The following is a 21451-nucleotide window of genomic DNA, read 5'->3' as shown; positions in this document are numbered from 1 at the left end:
TGTAGATATATAATAAGCTCGATAAGCATATATATCCTAGAGCTATTTTAATATTGAGATGATTCATAATTTATAATAAAAATAAAAAATTAAAAATCGGTTTCATAAGGAAGAACAAACAAAATCAATAAATTGTACGATCGTTTCGGAAACGATGTTTTTATTGCGATAGACAATAAGTCTTGGACAATAATAATATGATAAAATTATTGTCCAAGACTTATTGTCTATCTCAATAAAAACATTGTTTCCGAAACGATCGTACAATTTATTGATTTTGTTTGTTCTCCTTATGAAACCGATTTTTAATTTTAATTATAAATTATCAATCATATTACTCAATATATATATATATATATATATATATATATATATATATATATATATATATATATATATATATATTACATAACAGCTTATACTTGTATTACTTACTGGAAGAATATTGTAGCGATTCGGGTCGCAGAGATTCCGGGTTCCAATCTCTGTATCCATTAGCCAACCAGTGAAGGGTGCAGCAGTGAATTCCAGACCCCCGCAATCGAACAACATGTTTGAAATAGCAGCAACCACATACCACTTTAATTTCATTTCAGCGAACCAAGGATATCTGTAAAAAAAATTTTAATTTAAAATAATGTCTATTAAGACACCTTGATTATCTATATGTACAAAAGTGCGCTATGGAGCACCCTCTCACCCAACTTAATACACAGAAAAAAAAAAAGAAAGCAATTATCAAATATGAGTTCAGGTAAAAAATGAATATAAAGAAAACTGTTTCATCGCAATAAAACTTTGTAACAGATGAGAGAAAAATGTTGAAAGTCACAGCTTTTGTAAAAAAAAACTAAAAAGAAAAATTGATAGTTTTCATCACTAAAGTTAAGGTAGAAGAATTGCAATATAAAGTAAGAATGTTTTAAACTATACTGGCTGGATGCCCGGCGTTGCCCGGCGTTGCCCGGTCGTAAAATATGCTTAAAGGTTATATTTTAATTTATGTAGATTGCGTATATATTATAGAATCAATCCTCTATTGATTATTATATATTATGAAGAATTTTTACTGGGGGATATTTTATTTACACCAGTCAAGGTTACACCGGTGTAATATAAAATATTTCCCCAGTAAAAATTCTTTTTTTTTTTTTTTTCTATAAGAGAAGAAAGACTATTTTCAAGATTGAAATTTTTTGATTTTCAATACTTTTAGGATAAATTACTGTACAAAACATATCTAAGAACACTGCCAGACATATAAATTAGCTTTGTGTGAAATTTACAAAAGATAAGTTCAGACGTTTCGGAACGTATAAGGATAGAACTCACGCACACGCAGTGACTTTTATATAATAATAGAGATAGAGAAAGAGATTTAATAAACTTTCCATAGACATTAAGGTAAGTATGACAGCCATTTGCTGCTAGATATTTTTATATTTGTTGTTGTTGTTGTTGTTTTTCTTGTTGTTGTGTTACATGATATAAGGGCTGTCCCCTTTTCATGTAAGTAAAAAAATAGGGAATTAGTTAAATGTAAATATGAAATAGGATATTCAAGGATTCGAACTTGCAAAGCTAGATTTGGAATTGAAACTTCCAATCATAAGTTAAAATAAATACAGAATGTTATTGAAATAAGGAATTGCAATTGTTTAGCTTACATATCTGTATATGGAAAAGGAATGTAATAATGAAATTTGTTTCTGTTAAGGAATTTAATCGTCAGTTGGAATTGTAAACATATTTTGTAAAAATGTTATTTGAAAAATAGGTTACTGAATTTGGGGTCATATCAAGTTTGGCAACGTGATGCATGTCATGCAACATGCTTTATGAGCACATGTTTAATCATGCGATGACGTGACGAGTTCTCAATATAGGAAAGAGTTCGAAGTTAGTTAGGGAGAGTTAGATCAGTCAGATCAAAGGAGCAGAGAGGTTCAGACCGATTCTCGGCACCCTCTAGAAGCGAGGAGTGTTTTAGAAATAACCATCTAAAGAAACTTTGAATTCCTCACACGAAATAATTTTTTTTTTTAATGGCCCAGTCATGAATAAAGGACGTCATCATCTTTGTATATCTGCGTCTTCTGTGTTCATCATTACAATGAGAAAGGTAACGTGTTTATATTCTATGCACAACTGTCAAAACGTAAATGTCAAACGCACTACCTCTCGGTCTATCTATCAAGATATTCATAAATCTCCTTTCATTGAATTGGTTCTCTTGTAGTAACATGTACACTGTCGATTATATATATATATATATATATATATATATATATATATATATATATATATATATATATATATATACAGAACTGTCTCTCTCTTTATATGTACTCTGTCTCTATATCTCACCAAGGTCTCCATCTCTTACAACATGAACATCTTAAGACTCTAATCTCTCACTAAGACTCCCACAAATATGAACGGCAACAAATAACATCAGTCTTCTTCTAATAAGAACAACAAAACATAGTCTCAGATTTGATACATTAATAATAACACCTACATAACAGTTGTTGTTTTTCTTCTTCTTCCTCTTTTCTTGTTGTTGTTGTTGTTGTTGTTCTTGTTGTTGTTCTTCTTCTTTTTCTTCTTCTTATTGTTGTTCTTGTTCTTGCACTTGTTCTTTTTCTTGTTGTTGTTCTTTTTCTTGTTGTTTTTTTCTTGTTGTTGTTGTTGTTGTTGTTGTTCTTTTTCTTTTTGTTGTTGTTCATTTTCTTGTTGTTGTTCTTTTTCTTTTTGTTGTTGTTGTTGTTCTTTTTCTTTTTGTTGTTGTTCATTTTCTTGTTGTTGTTGTTCTTTTTCTTGTTGTTCTTTTTCTTGTTGTTGTTGTTCTTTTTCTTGTTCTTCTTTTTCTTGTTGTTGTTGTTGTTGTCCTAGTTGTTGTTGTTCTTCTTCTTCTTTTTCTTCTTCTTCTAACTTCCTTTTTATTCGTTATGCTTTTCTTTTTCTTTTCTTTTTATAATAGACGTCTTCTTTGAATTTCCCTCTTCATCCAATTCTTTCTTTTCTTCCTCACTTGGAGTTGATTGGTAATCATTGAGGGGGGGGGGGTCGACGCATGATCTTTGACAGAAACAGACATGGAATTATCAAAAGGTTGAATAAATGTACTTACTGTGGATGTTCCAGATTCACCTCAAGAATTAATTCTTCAGGCACATCAAATAATTCGGGGTCCTCTCCATTAGCTGACAATACCATCGGAAGGACATCGAAAGGTCCGCCTTTTCCTTTCCAACCAAGTTTTTCGCAGAACTAAAAAAGGAAAAAAGAAAACTTATTATCGTTTTTTTTTTAATTGGTCTTAAAAAAAATCACAAAAACAACTCAAACCTTATTTGTAGCAAGAACTCACTAATTTTGGGTTTAAAGACGATCAAATCATAATCAACAAGGAAGCAGTCCTTCAGTAATGTGTTCCAAAGGCAGGACGCTCTTGCAAAGAAGCTTTGTCTATAGAAATTCCACTGTATGCTTGGTACTTTAAAGCAGAAAGAAAAGTCACCTTTTCTAGTGATAAAAAGGCGAGTTCTTGCTGTGAATGTCTTATAAGGAACCACTGATTTGAACTTAATTGTACACCTTTGATGGAACTAACAAGTCAAAAATAATTTCGATCTGGACAAAGCATTTTCTCAAAGGAAATAAATCGAATTACATTTTAACATTCTTAACAACGCACAGCAAAGATCCACTAAAGAAAAAAACTGATTTACTAGTTGCTTCTAATCAAAGGGAAGTGACTATGTGAATGAATACAGAGTTACACCCCTTTATAAGACTTGACCATTTGGAAATAATTTCGAACTAGACAAAGTATTTTATAGAAAGAGTTAAATCGAATTACATTTTATTACTCTCAACGACATGCTGCAACACTATACAAGACAAACTAACGAACTACAATCAAATATTGATTTTGTAGGAAGAAAGCTATCGATGACAAAGGAATAACAAAGAAACAAACTTTACTTTATATATTAGACTAGCAGTGGGGAGCGCCCGACCTTTCCGGCCATAAAATACACTTAAATATGAAAGTAAGACCGCAGACGGATAACATATGGATTATAAATAAATAATAAAAAAATATTTTGCTCTTGCTATTGAGCACTATCTATCAAACTCGTTGTATTCATTAGACCCTACTTTTGAATATCTCAAGCCTGGATTTTCTTGGGTTGAGCATATTGGGAAGTGATATACAACCTGACATTAGCTTATTAAGCGATGCTCTTCGTGTAAACAAATCGAGCTTAGGCATTTGGACGATGTCAAAACATCGTTAATTCACCACCCGCACAGCAGTAACCATATAGCGTAATGGTTAGAAGCGTTGACTGTCGTTTGGGCGGTCGGGTTTCGATCCTGGCTTGAAGTAGTTGCATGTCTAGCCGCACTCATGAGCTGTGATACAGTGAAATAATACTGTGTGTGAATGACTATATATGTATATATATATATATATATATATATATATATATATATATATATATATATAAACATGTGATTAATATATATATATATATATATATAAAAATAAACGTGATGAATATATATATATATATATAAACATGTGATGAATATATATATATATATAAAAATAAACATGTGATTAATACATATATATATAAAAATAAACATGTGATTAATATATATATATATATATAAACATGTGATGAATATATATATATATATATCTATAAATAAACGTGATTAATATATATATACCATATATATATATATATATATATATATATATAAATAAACATGTGATTAATATATATATGTGATTAATATATATATATATATATATGTGATTAATATATATATATATATATGATTAATATATATATATATATATGTGATTAATATATATATATATATATATATATATAAATAAACATCTGGTTAATATATATATATATATATAAACATGTGATGAATATATATATATATATATAAACATGTGATTAATATATATATATATATACATATATATATATATATATGTATATATATATAAGGACGAGGAATGCAATAAATATAATGATCATCTGATCAATAAAGAAGAAAAAAGATAAAAGTTGTTTAGTTCTATCCCACTTGCAAGAACTTCGACACCATGGTCGGAAAGTGACACAGACGGACAACATGTTTCTATTTTTAATTTAACACAATGCTGAGGAAAAAAAAAATTAAAAAATGTATAAAATTCTGAGGATGGAGTCTATCTCTCAAATATTAATTTTAAACAAATAAATATTTTATTTACATAATATTACGTTGTAATTTGGCTTAAAAAAGTATTTTATACATAATTTTATTTTAACACTTAAATATATTTTAATTGACGCAGATTTCGTATTTATTATTACAGAACCAATTCTCTATTAATTATTATATTGTACCTAGAAAAAAAATGACCTGGGTGCCGTCAGTTAGAATCGAAACCAAAATATTTAGCGCTTCAGCAGTGTTCTCCCATTTAGCATTCCAGATGCGTTTCCTACTGTTTGAGCTTACCTAACAGACAGATAAGAAAGATTTAAAATTAGACCACTTCAAGCTATAAATGAATTTGCGCATGCGTAAAAGTAATAGAAATATGTTGGTAAGTTGAAATGAACATTTGGAATTTCAACCTGCCAACATATTTCTGTATGCGTTATTCATCCATCCAAAAAAATATTTTACTCGTTATAAACCATCCTTGGTGTATGATTACTATTTCCTGTTATTTTCAGTGTTATGTGATCTGTAGTTTAAAAGTTTATCGGTTAAATATTTACACACACACACACACACACACACACACACACACACACACACACACACACACACATGTACTGCTTTATTATTTGGATTAATTATTCCATTTATATATTCTTATCATTTTGAAAGGGATTAAAAATCATGGACATTTAGTTATTTTACCCGGTACAATAAATTCTATGTCTATCTTTTTTACCTCGGTAAATTCCACACTGAAAGGATCTCCGATAACTGATCCATCAGGTTGGGTGTACCCAGCATATCGGATGATCTGGGCATTCCAAACGCGAAAATCATGCAATCCATCTGTTCGATGTGGAAATATTGTTATAGCAGCTCTGAAAGAAAAGGGACAAAAAGGTGGATTGAGTATATATTATCCATTATTTTGAAAATAGTAATTAGCATGTTGTTTATTTGCTTGTTTGTTTTTGTTTTACGGCATATCAACCCTTTTCAGTTTATTTAAGGCCGAATCCAGTGATTTTGAAGAACAATTTTTTAATAGAGTATATTTGTTTTTTTTTTTATTAAGTCGGTTTCTATTTAACCCATATTTGGGACCCTAACAGGTACTACCACTCCGGGTCAGAGTGGACCTGGGAGCAATGGCAATTAAAGGGTGGTTCCACACTCCCCAAAGCCCGCAAGCTGGGGCCTCACCATACAGGACTATTAGCATGTTGTTGCACGGAGAAGAATAATATCTTTTTAAGTTTCTAACCATCCCTTTAACTGCAATTGTTTGTATCTCTGTTGCACTTGGTTCGCAGGGTATACTTGCCACGTGAGTTTTTGAAATTGTTTTTCATGATGGCTGTGTGATGTGAGCCTTAAAGAAAAGCTTAGATCTGATGACCTCAGAGGAAGATGAAATCTAAACAATATCAGAAGAAATATAAGCTTCTCATTATTCTTTTCTTTTTTTTTTAATTCTCTTTAACTTAAAAATTTTTTTTAACTTGTGCTACTAGATCAGGCTGTCTGAAGGTATCGGCTATCTGACCTAAAATGAACCAAACATTGATGTTTTTTTTTCTTTCTCTTTGCAAAACTCAATCATGTTCTGCAAAGTTTAAAAAAAAAATCCTCTACAAAACATCATGAATAAATTGGATGCCAAATTCGATGATTTTGGTAAAAGTTTTTACGCTTCAAATTCTTTATAATTTGATGCCATTAGAAGAATGATATGAGAATGATACGGTAGATGTGTGATGTCAGTCTTAAAGATAGACTTAGATCTGATGACCTCAGAGGAAGATTAAATCTGAACAATATTGGAAAAAAATATAAGCTTCTCATTCTTTTCATTTTTTTTTTTTTTAAATTTTCTTATCATTTTCTTCGAGCTGGAGAGAGAGCATCCCACTTGATGCCAGACATTCACCTGCTATCTCATACATTCTAACTGAGAGATCTTTTTAAGATTCTAACCGTCCCTTTAACTGCAATTGTTTGTATCTCTGTTGCACTTGGTTCACCGGGTATATTTGCCATGTGAGTTTTTGAAATTCTTTTTCATGAGTCCGTTAGCTTCTTCTATAATTAATGGAATAAAGGATATCTTCCTAAGATTCCAGTTTCTTCTCATGTCGTACATAAGACCTTATTATTTCGTTATTTTTTTCTCTCTTAGCTCTGTTTAACCTAGCATCATTGGGGAAACTAACTTCTACTAAGGTTGCTTCTTTCTCCTTCTTGTTCAATATCACTATGTCAGGTTTAATAGTTCCGTTTTCTAGGTACGTAGCTGTATGAATTGCATAGTCATAGTGGATGGTGAATGACTTATTACCAACTGTTCTTTCTGGTATATGTTCCCGAAATTTGCTGCTACATTCGATATTCAATTTTTTACAGATGGATAGCTGGCTAGTGAAAATATTAGCAGCAGCAGCCGTTAAAGCATGTATGCAAATTAGCAAGTGTGTGTGAGCTTGCATCACAAGAAAAGGAGAGAAAAAATCACCATGTGGTCAAAATTGAAGTTAAGAGTGTGTGTGTGAAAATGAAGTTGGAAAAATGCCGAACAGGCCGGTGCGAGGTGTCGGGCAGACAGAGACTTTCATAAAGCACACGTATGTGCTAAAAGGATTTGAAAATATAATGAAATGCATTGTTTTGGAAGAACCACAAATAAAGACATTTCAGTGGAGATATTTACACACTGCATTGTATAGTAGTTGTTTCCAGCACAGTCTTGCAGTTAGATGTCACGTAGCTCACACTGTCTATTTCTGTGTGGACTTGTTGTCATTGGTGACACCATCCATCTTCTTAAAAGCACTAGTCATCAAAGCTTTCATCTTGGGCAGCCATTGTAATCCTCTCCTTATCATAGTGGGGCAATTCTCTTTTTAAACCAGTCCACAGAGCCTTCCTTCTTTGTGTATGGAAGTGTCTTGTGTAGCTTCTGACTTTCTTATTTTGTCCTATCTGGGGATGTGGCATCCTACCGGATATCAAATATTCATCGTGAAGCATGCATGGTCTCCCGTGAGCGCACAGTGAACGAGGCATAAAAAAAATGACTAAGTTCAGCATTTAGCCCCAAAAGTCCTCAGGGGACGTCAAATTTTGGTAAAAATGAACAAACGGTGCAATTTTAAGCATTAACAGATGTAAATTGGAGTTCTGCACCTTGCAAAAAAAGAAATGACTAAGCCCATCATATGCACCCGTTCCCCACCCCACCACCATTTAGCCCCAAATGTCTAAGGCCTTAACATATTTAAATTTAAGTTCAGCACCATGCAAATCTGCTAAATAGCCATACACAGAAAATTTTGGACAAATATGGTAAAATAGTCCAAAAAATGGAGGTGTAGTTATTGAGAAAAATGCAGACAGACAAACAGACAAGGGTGAATTTACAGGTCTACGATCCTTTTGTTAGAGGACCAACACTGATAAAACAAATAAATAAAAAAAATCATGTTTAGTGATACATTTTACACATTTAAAAAGAAATGCAAGATAAATACAAAAGTATAAATACTTTCGGGCAACGCCTGGTCGGGATAGCTAGTAAATGATAACTAAATATTGTCGTTATTATTTAGTGATGAATGTCACAAATTTTTACCTAATGTTGCCATTGTTGTTGGTATACCGCATCATTTCGCAAATATGCTCAAACATTTCTTTGCTGGTTTTCACATGTCGTGCGTCAAATATCTGAAACACAAGTATAAATCGTTAAAAAAAAAAAAATTCATCACGTATGCACTTTATGCATTCGGAAGTATCTTTTTTGTTTTCATTCTTCTGAAGAATTATACTAGGAAAAAAAGGAGGCAATCCAAAATTTAATGTTTTTTTTTTTTTTTTTCAAATAAAAATTATATTATATTATTTGTATTGATCGGACTATTGTTCTCATCTTGAGTGTTATTTGTGCAACGTTTTGGTCGGATATAATCATCATTTAAAATATCTATCTATCTATCTATCTATCTATCTATCTATCTATATATATATATATATATATATATATATATATATATATGTATATATATATATATATGATAATAAACTCAAGTTTTTTGTTTGTTTAGTATTCCCTCTTAAGCCTGAAAAAAATCTTTAATATTACCCTAAAGTCTAAAAAAAATAGTAGAAAAAAAAACTTGTCTTACAAACATTTTTAACAGAGAAAATAACATTACACCAACTTATCTAAATTAAAATCGATTGCATTTTTTTTTCTCAGGCTTAAAAAATATTGAGAGTTTATTTTCGGCAAATATTTTATGAGGTTTTTAGAATCAGCAGTTGTCCTTTATGACAGTTTGTTGCTCAAATGACGTGACTAGAGAAGCAACAGGAGCAGTTATCGTACATAGTCGGACATTTGTCTTGCCTAAATCGGTCCTGCATAAATAGTAACACCTGTAATCTAGCCGACTAATTTTTGTTATTATCTAAAATTCTGATTCTCAATAAATGGCAACCTAAATTGTTTTAATTAAACAACAAAACTTTTAGAGAGGATGAATGGGGGGGGGGGTTGTAAATATGTTGCCTACACCCATCACACATTTAAATTTAAAATGATTTTATTTCTTGTGGGTTGAGTGGAAGGAATAAAAGTTTCTACCTTGAGGGTCTGCCAATGAATTCTTCCGAGGCAACGAGGGGTGTTCCGCCACGAGGTTTTTGCACCAAATTCAATTTCGGCCAGAGTAAGGTCATACGTGCCGGTTTTCTTCACGGACTCTATAACATTGTTCAACCTCTGCTGGTACTCGACACTGTTGGCTCTGAAATGAAATAAATTCCATGAAAAGAAATTGGATTTGATTAATTTTATAAATGAGGGGGGGGGCATTGCTGTATGCGAGCTTATAATATAGATGATGATGGTGATGGTGGTGGTGAATAATATTGTTTTAGAAAATGTTAAAAGTTTCAAGAAAATAAATTTAAACTGTCATCATATTGTCAGTAACATTGGGATGATTAATTGGAATCGAAAAAAAAAAAAAAAAAAAATTTTTGTGGCATCAAAATCAAAAAATTTTGTGCCTAATTTCCGATGCCGAAAACAGATTCTTTTTACTGCATTTATTTGTTTGTTTCTGTATAAACCTTAATTTTCTTGTATTAACGATGAAATGATAAATGAGTTGAAACAGATGCATTGAGATTATTGCTAAGGTTGCTGCAAAGAAGGTAGGCTCCCTTTACCATGCTAGAAAGTTACTTACGCTTGAGAGTATCTTGTACCCCTACAAGGCCACCATTCGCCCATGTGTGAAGTATTGTTGCCACATTTGGGCCGGTGCATCTTCTACTAGTCTCTCCCTCTTAGACAGAGTTCAAAAGAGAGTTGCCAACCTGATAGGTCCCGCACTATCAGCTAGGCTTCAGCCACTGTCCCATCAACGAAACCCTGCACTCCTCTGCCTGTTTTACAAGAATTCTAATGGTGAATGCTCTGACGAACTATAAGCCCTTGTGCTACTTCAACGGAAATACATCTGACAAACCCAACAAAATCCCACCTCTTCACAGTAGAAATTTCTAGATGCAAGAAAGCCTTCTACTCTAATAGTGTCTAGACTTTGGAATTCTCCTCCAGGTCCCTGCTTCCCTGACTGTACTGACATGCTGAAGTTCAAGTGTAATGTAAACAGACATCTTGCTGCTCAACCCCCTACATAGTAACCCATACAAATTATGTCCCAGATAGTAGCCCCGTACATCAAAGTTGCACTGTGCCTTCCTTGGGGTGAAAATGCAGTAAAAAAAATATTTATTTATTTTAAACTTCCAATAAAATTAAAACCTATAGATCAACCTCTACAAGTATATATTTGTAAACATATGCACATATTACATGTATTATGTGTTATTCCCCCCACCCCAAGACTATAGACTGCACAGAAATAAGTCATCAGGATGATTTTTCAGTTTACACCAGACCATCGGAATACCAAAACGGAGAGATTTTCTATCCTTTTTTGTCCACTGTCAAAGATGCTTTTTCCTGTTGGATTGCAACGTATATTCCCCGCAAATATAACAAAGCACATTTGGATTGTTTAAACAATGTCACCTAGGAGATGATGTAGGCACACTTAACTTTTACTGGAAAATCTCCAACGAAAGTAAAATAATACAGCTTAATTATTTCCTGTCTGACTTATAAATGAATTTCTAACATTAAGAAAATAAACCTTACTTTGACTCAGAAATCAATAAAAACGTGCCACAATCGGTAGGCCTATTTACTACTCAGTGTCCACTTATTACCAATTAAATTATAGAGCAAATTTGAGCTTGCTGAAAGTAAATCCAAGATTCTCTTTCTACTCTCCTTAATTTAAATTAGATGATAAAAGCATATGAGTCCCGAGAATTCTTACTTTCCAAGTGAAGTGTAATATTCATCCAAAAATTGTCCCGCTTGACACATGACCTCTTTCTCAGGTCGAATAACCATGGGTGGTCTTTCGAATGGCGGGTAGTATTTGGAAGCCAGGCATCGATTTCTGGAACATTCAGTTGGCTGTGAGAAGATAACGGTAAAAAATGCATTGATTAAAAACAAAACAAAACGCAAAAAAAGTCAGTAAAGTTATAGCTAAATATTATGTTTAATTTAACGTGAAAAAATTCAAAAAGATATTTTATTATTAGGGCTATGACAACAGAATATTATTTTCATTGTTTTGACTCTCGAGTATATATCCGACACAGTTAGACACAGTTAATCAACCAAGAACCACATCAGTCTATATAAAAGTATATAAAATATCAATAAATACACACTCGAGTGTCATAACAATAAAAAGAATATGCTGTTGTCCTAGCCCTATTTATTATATATAATTTAACATTTGACAAAACATTAGTTAAATTTAAAAGTTTATGAAAATCTTTTTCAACTGCTAAATTAAAAATTTTTTTGAAAGTTTTAGATCTTATTCATCCAAAGCAATATTGATCAAGAACAATATTGTATCCGAGATGGGTATATTTACTGATGATACAAGTTCCATAACATGCACGAAGGAAGAACGTATGTACACAAATCTAAGACAATGGCAGAATCGTTAAAAACTGACCTTCAGACTGTAGTGGAATGAAGCTAAAAATAGATTGTAACATTTAATGCTGCTAAAAGTGAACTTCTTTCATTTAACAATTAAAAGAAGCCTCTCTAAACACCGATATCCATGACAAGTAACACCCTACCTGGGAATTCTTTCTTCAAAATCCTCGGCTTAACATTCACAGGAAATATGAACTGGAACAAATACATTGAGGACATTGCAAAGACTGCTGCAAAGAAGGTGGTTCCCTCTATCGAGTTAGAAGACTACTCACATCTGAGAGTATCCAGTACCTCTACAAAGCCACCATTCGCATACATGGAGGACTATTGTCACATCTGGGCTGATGCATCTACCACTGGCCTCTCCCTCTTTGATAGGGTCCAAAAAAGAGTCTTCAATCTAATAGATCCCACCTTGTCAACTAAGCTCCAACCTCTGTCCCATCGCTGCAATATTCCATCTCTGTGCCAGTTTTACAAGTATTTTAATGGAATGTGCTCTAATGAACTCGTTGCACTTGTGCCCCCTCGATATACATATACCCGACAAACCTGCTTAGAAACAAAATCACACCCCTTCACTGCTGAGATCCCTAAATGCCAGAAAGCTTTCTACTCTAATAGTTTCTTCCCTCAAACAGCTAGACTTTGGAATTCCCTTCCTGCTACCTGCTTCCCTGACTGTACTGATATGTAGAAGTTTATATGTAACGTAAACCAGCATAGTAACCTCTTATGTCCAAGTGCCGATGCATCTTGTTGGGGTGGACGTGAGTAAAAAAAACAAAAAAAAAAACAACAACTTTTAGTTGGACACACACACACACACACACTGCACTTTATACAATCTATATATTAATACGATAGCATGTGTGTTATTTTCTGTGTCATGCTTACATCCGCGTCGTTTAATTGTTATGTACTTTCATTTCTTGTCATAAATAATTTTACCAAGAATTCTTCATAAGTTTTGGTTTCGGTTTCGATTATAGCTGATGGCACTATGCATCTATTTTTTTATAAATAATTTTATAAAAATTCTTCATAAGTTTTGGTTTCGATTATGGCTGAAGGAACTCAAGTTATATATATATATATATATATATATATATATATATATATATATATATATATATATATAAGTTTTTATTTCGGTTTTGATTCAAGCTAATGTACGCAAGTCATATGGATATATTTCTTTTATTTTAGAAATTTCAACTTTATGATATATAAAAATTGATAGAACATTAACTCTATAATAATATATGCGAAATCTGCAAGAATTAAAATATCATATTTAAGCGTACTGTACTAGTGGGCTTTGCCTGGCATTCGTGCTAGCTTAGATAAATACTTTTTGAAGTTTCTACAAAAAAGCTACAATAATAACAGAGCATCTCCATTTATGCTGAACATGTACAGAATGCCAGCATCAATATATTACATATGGATGAGTGCCCTGCGGAAGTTCCACACGTCCCGCTAGTAGATAATTCAACATTAAACAAAGTATCAATCAAATTTAAATGGAAATCTTTTTCAACTACTAAATTTTAAAAGCCTATATTTGGAGCACCAGGAAGTTTCATCAAATGTAAAGAGGAAGAAGAAAAAAAAAAGAAAGTAGAAATGCTTAATTTAACATTAGGAAATTCAACAAAGGTATTATTTTCCCCCCGGAGCAAAAATGCAGCATCTTTCCATTAAAACTTCTTTCTACTCCCCCCCCATTCTCTTTCTCTTTCCTCATTTTTCTCTTTCCACTCTACACTCAGAAATAGTGTCTCCGGACACACACACACACACGCGCGCGCGCGCGCACACACACACACACACACACACACGCACACACACACGCACACACACACACACACACACACACACAAAATTCTCCTTGATGTAGGTTCTTGAAGTATTGATTTGATATTAGTGAAATAACTCCTTGATAAAAAAAGTCAGTTACTTCCCTTTAGTACACAAACTGGCTAAAAAATTGACCTCCACTGAGGAAATCTGTACCAGCTTCAGAGGTCTTAAGAAAAAAAATGAAATTAAGGGAATCTTGCTAAATTGATGTCTAATGATGGCAGATTAAATTTAATACAAATTTGATATATTATGAAAAAAAATACGCATTGTGTTGTAATTTGGTTTACAAACCACATCATACGCATTTTATTTTAAAATTTAAACAAAGCTTATATCACGGAAAACGCATCTCTGAATTTCACATGACGCGCACCGAGCATATTCTTCCGGCATTCGAATATATCACCGCAGACGACCAACACGCAGACTCTGTATTAATCTTTCTTCCACCTACCATCATGACGAGGATAAAAAAAACGAAAAAATGTCTAAAATTCTGAAGAAAGCGTCTATTGTTTAAATAGTAATTTTAAACAAATAAATATTTGTTTATTTTACAAAGTATTGCGTTGTAATTTGGCTTACAAACGTATTTCATAAAAGTTTGATATATGTGAACTTTCAAATGGAAGCTTGTGTCAATATAATGACTCCAAAAACACTCTCTAAAATGTCCCCCCCCCCAACTAAAAATTTGAAGAACATTTCTTAGCATATAAACATAAACATATTTATAAAATATCAAATATAAATATATAAACATACACGCAGATAGCGGTTTCAATCCTACCCACAAGCCGACCAGAGGACTAGTTGGACAAAATGTGGTAAGACGACAACAACTATGACAACTATTACTGAGAATACAGTTAAGAGACTCAGCATTCCCATCAAGAAGGCCAGAGGATGAGTTGGCCGAAACGTGAAACAACAACTATAAAGATGAGGATAACAGTCCGCAAATAAATAAATAAATATGTTGATTTTAATCTTGATATGGGTACATTAAAATGGTGCAGAAGTAAACATAGCCCATATTACCCACCCGTGCGCCTAACAACTGTGTTTCCAAATTCATAATGATCGGTTAATTATTTTAGGACTGAGTCTCATACATACAAATATATATAAAAATATATACACATGCCTAACCTTATATAAACAAAGACCAGGACGTTGACTTTTTATGATTATTAATACAGCGCTGTCCAAAAGTCCCAGCAAATAATCTATTTTCTGTGACGTCATATGAAGGTGTGTAGACATGAAATGAATGGCACGCCTTTAAATTCCGGCTGCAGACAGACGGAGACGCTGACAGAATTTCGGTCGAGAAGTTAAAGAGATCCTGTTCACGTGTACTTTTATAATTTCTTCGCGTTTTCAAATTTCCCCAACAGGAAAATGGTATTATTAAAGAAATAAATAAAATTATGTATTTTTCATAATAAAAAAAAACATTTTTTTGGCTTGACGTAAATGGAATATCATTTTTTTTTTTTTTTGAAAAAAACAACAAAAACAGATATAAATATAATTTTGATAGACGTTTGTGACGTTAATTAATCGTCTGCTATTTTGAAAGCGTTATATTTCGTTATATTTCGGAGGATCAATATTTGAATATCGACCATTTCTTTTCTTTCTTTTTTTTTTTTTTTTTTTTACATTTTTTTATATGTGCCATTTTTATAAGTGCAATTTTTAGATTTTTTAAATAAAAAATGGCACATATTTTATAACTGCCATTTTTTTTTACATTTTTTAATAAGTGTAATTTTTTCTAAGTACCATTTTTTATAAATGTCATTTTTGTTTTCTTTGTTTTTTTTTGTTTTTTTTTTATAAAAGTACTATTTTTATAACTGTCATTTTTTAATAAGTACCAGAGTTTATAAGTGCCATTTTTATATGTGCTATTTTTTACTTTTTTAATGAGTGCCATTTTTTTAAAGTGCCATCATTTTCTTATATTTGCTTTCGCTAATGACTAAACATTATCAAATTAAAAGCACCAGTTCTTGTTAGATCATCGAAGTTAAGCAACGTTGAGCCTAGTCAGTACTAAAATGGGTGACCATTTGGGAATATCAGGCGCTATATGTAGGAGGATGTCGATATAACGAAATACGAAGTGCCTTAAATAAGTTTCCAGACTTTTTGGACAGGCATTTAAAATTGTCATAAACTCTTGAAAATTCAGTATGTTATTGCTATACATCTTATAAGATGACTGGCTCATTTTTATGATCTCTGGTTCAAACGAACAGCTACAGTAGGAATTGGAATACATCCTACCAAAGCCTGTTTGTCACAGCTGACGAATTTCAAGAATGCAATCTGAATGTGAGGACATGTTAGAAGAACGATATGCAATAAGATTCTGTTTTAAATTTGAAAAAAAAAAAAAAATGCCACAGAAACGTATGGAATGCTTTAAACTGCTTTTAGACCATCTTGCATAAGTCGAGCATCAGTTTTTGAGAGGCATAAGAGGTTCAAGGAAGGCAGGGAGTGTGAGAGATAATGAAAGATGTGTAAGGAGTAAGGCAGTCAGAACACCAGAGTTGATTGGCCAAATAAAGAATTTCATGGACAAGGACCGTCGTGTGTCTATATATAGAGACGATAAGCGTGCAGTTTTGATGTCAGTGTGGGAACTGTACACACAGTTATTTGCAAGGAACGAAAGATGCGAAAGATGAGAAAAATTTGTACAAAGTTTGTCACAAGTGCACTTTACCCTTGTCATAAACTCTGACCAAGATGGGCATCAAGACAGTTCCTCACCCTCCCTATACTCTAGACCTTGTTTCCTGTGACTTTTTCTTATTCCCTAAGCTCAAGGAAAACCTTAGAAACTGTCGTCATGAGACAACTGAAGAGATGAAAGAGGTTGCGACGAGGGTGATTGACACGCTCACACAAGGGGACTTCCATGGGGCTTTCCAGAAGTTTTTGAAGTGGTATAATAAGTGCATTGCAGCCGGGGGAGATTACTTCGAAGGGATTAGAGTTTCATGCATGTACTATCAATAAAAGTGTCCGTACAAAAAAAAAAAAAGTCTGGAAACTTATTGAAGGCGCCGCGTATAACAAAACATGACAGAATATAATGCTTTAAAACAGCAACTGATTATCGTTACAGTCGTCCGCAATTTTGGATGAGAAACTGCAAAATTACCGATATTCATAACGTACGTCCATTTAATCTACGCGTTTAATATTGAAAATGATATTTCAAACTTAAGTGTTATAGCCTTTCTAATTTTTTTTCTCTGTAATTTCATTGATTGAAAACTTTTGTTATCGTCACTTTTACTTAGCCAATCAAGCGAAGCAGCATAGCATATGACGAAGAGCTGGGAGGTGACGGTGGCTGTGGTTAACGACACAGACAGACAACCCGGATATGCCAAGTTCGAATCCAGTTTTTTCCACAGAAATACTTTTCACTTATGATTGTGGTAACCTTCACATAGTCCTTCTCGTAAGTGCTTTATGTTTTTCTTTATTACTAGGTGGGGGGGGGGGTCACCGCTTATCAAGTCCCAAAGGCTACTCGAGGATAAGGGTTAATGGGTGCTAAGTGGCTGGTGAGACAACACCGTGATGATCGGTAATAGTTGAACATGAAAACAACCATGTTATAGTCAGCTGGGAAGCAGTCCCACAATATTGCGCTCCACAGACAGACAGTTAGGAAATAAAATTTACTCATGGAATTTTTGTTTAGTTTTAGGCACAGATAGAGAGTAAGGAGAATGCTAGACGAGTGTTTGTTGTAAATGTTTTACAGAGGGGGGGGGGCAGAGGTGGATTTATTTACATAGCTGGAGTCTAGTAGCCGGGGAAAACATGTTCAAATCACGTTAATCGCTTTATTTCAAATAGAGTTTCCCGTGGATTTGTTAATGTTAAGCTTGCTTTTGATGCGTCGCAATGTTCCTATTAACTTGCCTCCCCACGAGGGCAGAGTTAGACACAAGGTCGGTTTGTAATGTGGGGAAAATCCAGCTCCCCCAAAGGGGGTACTCTGGATAAGAACAAAAATAAAAATTGTCTCAATCATAAAGGATACCCCCCCACTTACCGAGGACAGAAAAGTGTAGCATCAGAACAGATACTACACCTTGTGGTTTTTATCACTTATTTTATGTAAATGTAAACATTATAAATATTAAACAAAAAATAAACAATTAGGCACAAGGCCAACTAAAAAAAAAAAAAAAAAATGAGCCTTGCGTCTAATTGTTTATTATTTTTTTTTTTTTGTTCCTGGCCAATAGGCCAAGTATGATATCTCGCAATGTTACCCCAAAGATATTTCTTAAACCTTTAATTTCAAGACAGTTAAAAAAAGGCAGTTGGGAAAATTACTAAATCAGTACTTATATATAAACTAGCGAGGGGTACCCGGCGTTGCCCGGGTGTTTGGAGCTGTGTGTGTGGGGGGGGGGGGGGTTAAAAAAAAAAAGTATGTATGAGGATCGAGCCCGAACCCTTGAGGCAAAGTTGTAAATTAAAGTGTGCTTTGTCTCTGAGTGTGTTTGAATGTGTGTGTGTCCGTGTGTGTGTGTGTGTGTCCGTGTGTGTGTGTCCGTGTGTGTGTTTCCGTGTGTGTGTGTGTGTCCGTGTGTGTGTGTCCCCGTGTGTGTATCTGTGTGTGTGTCCATGTATGTATTTCTGTGTGTCACCATGTGTATGTGCATGTGACCGTGTGTGCATGTGTATCTATGTTTGTTTCCGTGTGTATCCGTGAGTACATCTGCGTGTGTGTGCGTCTGTGCGTGTATTTGTGCATGTGTCCGTGTGTGTGTCTCTGTGTGTTAGCTCGTTTCCAATGCATTCCGAAACGGCTGGGGCGATTTTTTTTTTTAAATTTCAAATGTAGTTTATGTATCTGACAGTATTCTTAAATAGGTTTTGTATCAGAATGTCTTCGATAAGTATCAATAATCGAAAAAATCCAATGAAAGAAGGAACAGTCTGATTTTGACTAAAGTTAACACTCTTATACATACTAATATCACAAGTGCATTTAAGAACTTTTATCGTCGCACAAGCAGGTGGTCCTGGCGTATAAAATCAACTGTACATTTTCTTTTGATAAGACAGGGGGCGAATTCGAAATTAATGTTTCTCATGAGAGCACAACTGAACTATAATACTTAACTTTTGCATTTTAAACTTTAATTCAAGCCATTGTATAAAAATAATTTCATAAAGTCAACAGTAAGTTCTCTACAGTGCAATGTAGACTATAATATATTGTAGACTAAGTCACTGTGGAGAGGCATGTGAAGCTTCCTTCCAGTGCACCACGGTGGGTTCCTGATTAGAGCAGGCAACTGAAATTGATTGAAAAATGGTCGATTTTCCCGATTTTGATGACAATAAAAATATTGGAAGTGTAAAACATTTGTTGATTCTCATTCAACTCCGGTCAACGCCGGGTCTCCCTGCTGGTAAAATGTATAATAAGTTATCTATTGCTTTGTGACCTATTTGGGTTTAAAAGTCCTGGGCATTTTTAACTATCTATCTATAAAAGTGAGAATGTGTGTGAGGACACTTCTCAACCGATATACTCAACGGATTTTTGATCTATAAACTTGTACCTCTATAAGGCCACCATTCACCCATGTATGGAGTATTGTTGTCACACTTGGGCTGGTGCATCTGCTACTAGTCTCTCACTCCTTGACAAGGTTCAAAAGAGTCGCAAATCTGATAGGCCCTGAACTGGCATCTAAGCTTCAGCCTCTGTCCCATCGACGAAATGTTGCATCCCTCTGACTGTTCTACAAGTATTTTAGTGGTGAATGCTCTGACGAACTGCAATCACTTGTGCCCCACGACGTAAGCACCCTCGACAAACCCGACAGGCTGCTAAATCCCACCGACACACTGTAGAGATCCTTAGATGTAAAAGATCTTTCTACTCCAATAGTTTCTTCCCCAGAACCGCTGGACTTTGGAATTCCATTCCAGGTCCCTGCTTCCCCAACAGTACTGACGTGCAGAAGTTCAAGTGTAACGTGAACCGACATCTTGCTGCCCAAATCCCTTCGTAGTACCCCAGTAGATGTTGCCCCTGATAGTAGCCCTCTACACCAAAGTGGAAATTTGCCTTGTTTGGGGTTAAAATGTAAAAAAAAAAAAAAAAAAAAAATTAGTATATAGGATATTCAGTCATGTGGAAAACTTTTTAATCGGTTTTCATTCGGAAAAAGGCTGCTATTTCAAACTTAAGCATGCTAAAGAAAAAAAAATGATATTTGAAATTTAAGAGTGATATACGTGCAAAACTGCATATAATTATAACTTTGAATTACTTACAACAACTGCTTTGTGATGCAAAGTGTCGTAGACGTCCGTATTCTTCAATAGATTCTTCAGCTTGATGAACGGCTTGGACATGGAGTGACCGGTTTCAAGGTTCTTGTTGACCATTTCTGGAGTCGTCAAAATTTGAGCCGCCATTGATCAGAATTGCTTTTTTTTTTTAATGTCTTTTTTTTTTTTTTTTTTTTTTTTTTTGTTAAAAAAAAGTTTTACCAAAGAATTTAGTGAAAAAAAAATTTAAAAGTCGAAAAACTGGAATTCAATATCGGAGAGATCGGTTCTCGGAGCTGGTTTCACTTGGAGAAATTGCAAATCAATAATGATGTTGCGAGAAAAAGAAGGCGCTCTTATAAGATAGAAACCCGGCCGTTTCTGCCCCCCCCTCTCTCTCTCTCTCTCTCTCTCTCTCTCTCTCTATCTTCTATATTATGTGTATGTGTGTGTGTATGAGAGAGAGAGAGAGAGAGAGAGAGAGAGAGAGAGAGAGAGAGAGAGAGAATTCTTGGAAACGCGCAATGTGTCCTCTGTCGAAATTTAGACTTGATGAAACGACTTCTGGGAAAATCCTGTTTAGCTGGCCTGCGCGATTGGTCGCAACGTCATTACGAAAGTGAATCCCAATTGCTTCTCCTTCGCCCTCTCCCAAAACAATAATAAAAAAAAAAATGTAAAGATGTTCGACATCGTTGGGGATTAGAGTAAAAACCCGGCCTTGACGCGAATTTCGGAGAAACCGATTTTTATTTAACATTTATTTAACCTTTTTTTTTTTTTTTGCGTATTTTAACCGGCTGACTTTTAAGCGTGTCACTTCACTATTTATATTTTCCAGGGACAGAAATAGAAGCCGGGGAAAATTTAAAGTGAAGCACTGAA

At 33.8% G+C, this 21451-nt stretch overlaps 1 protein-coding gene across 1 annotated transcript in view; it reads right to left on the bottom strand.

Moving 5' to 3' along the window:
* Positions 1 to 21101, bottom strand: part of LOC145252791 (nitric oxide synthase, inducible-like) — a 62908-nt gene extending 41807 nt beyond the window's left edge. Inside the window, exons 1-7 of the mRNA XM_080112738.1 lie at positions 20570 to 21101; positions 11667 to 11809; positions 9896 to 10058; positions 8882 to 8973; positions 5990 to 6131; positions 3134 to 3273; positions 436 to 610 (exon numbers count right to left, since the gene is read on the bottom strand). Of these exons, the coding sequence (XP_079968864.1) occupies positions 436 to 610; positions 3134 to 3273; positions 5990 to 6131; positions 8882 to 8973; positions 9896 to 10058; positions 11667 to 11809; positions 20570 to 20713 (999 nt within the window). The 5' untranslated portion in view covers positions 20714 to 21101. The remainder of the gene's footprint in view (positions 1 to 435; positions 611 to 3133; positions 3274 to 5989; positions 6132 to 8881; positions 8974 to 9895; positions 10059 to 11666; positions 11810 to 20569) is intronic.
* Positions 21102 to 21451: the final 350 nt, after the last annotated feature.

The sequence above is a fragment of the Euprymna scolopes genome, chromosome 29, assembly GCF_053919585.1.
Source record: "Euprymna scolopes isolate OS-2025 chromosome 29, ASM5391958v1, whole genome shotgun sequence".
NCBI lineage: Eukaryota > Metazoa > Mollusca > Cephalopoda > Sepiida > Sepiolidae > Euprymna > Euprymna scolopes.
This window is presented reverse-complemented; position numbering and strand designations above follow the sequence as displayed.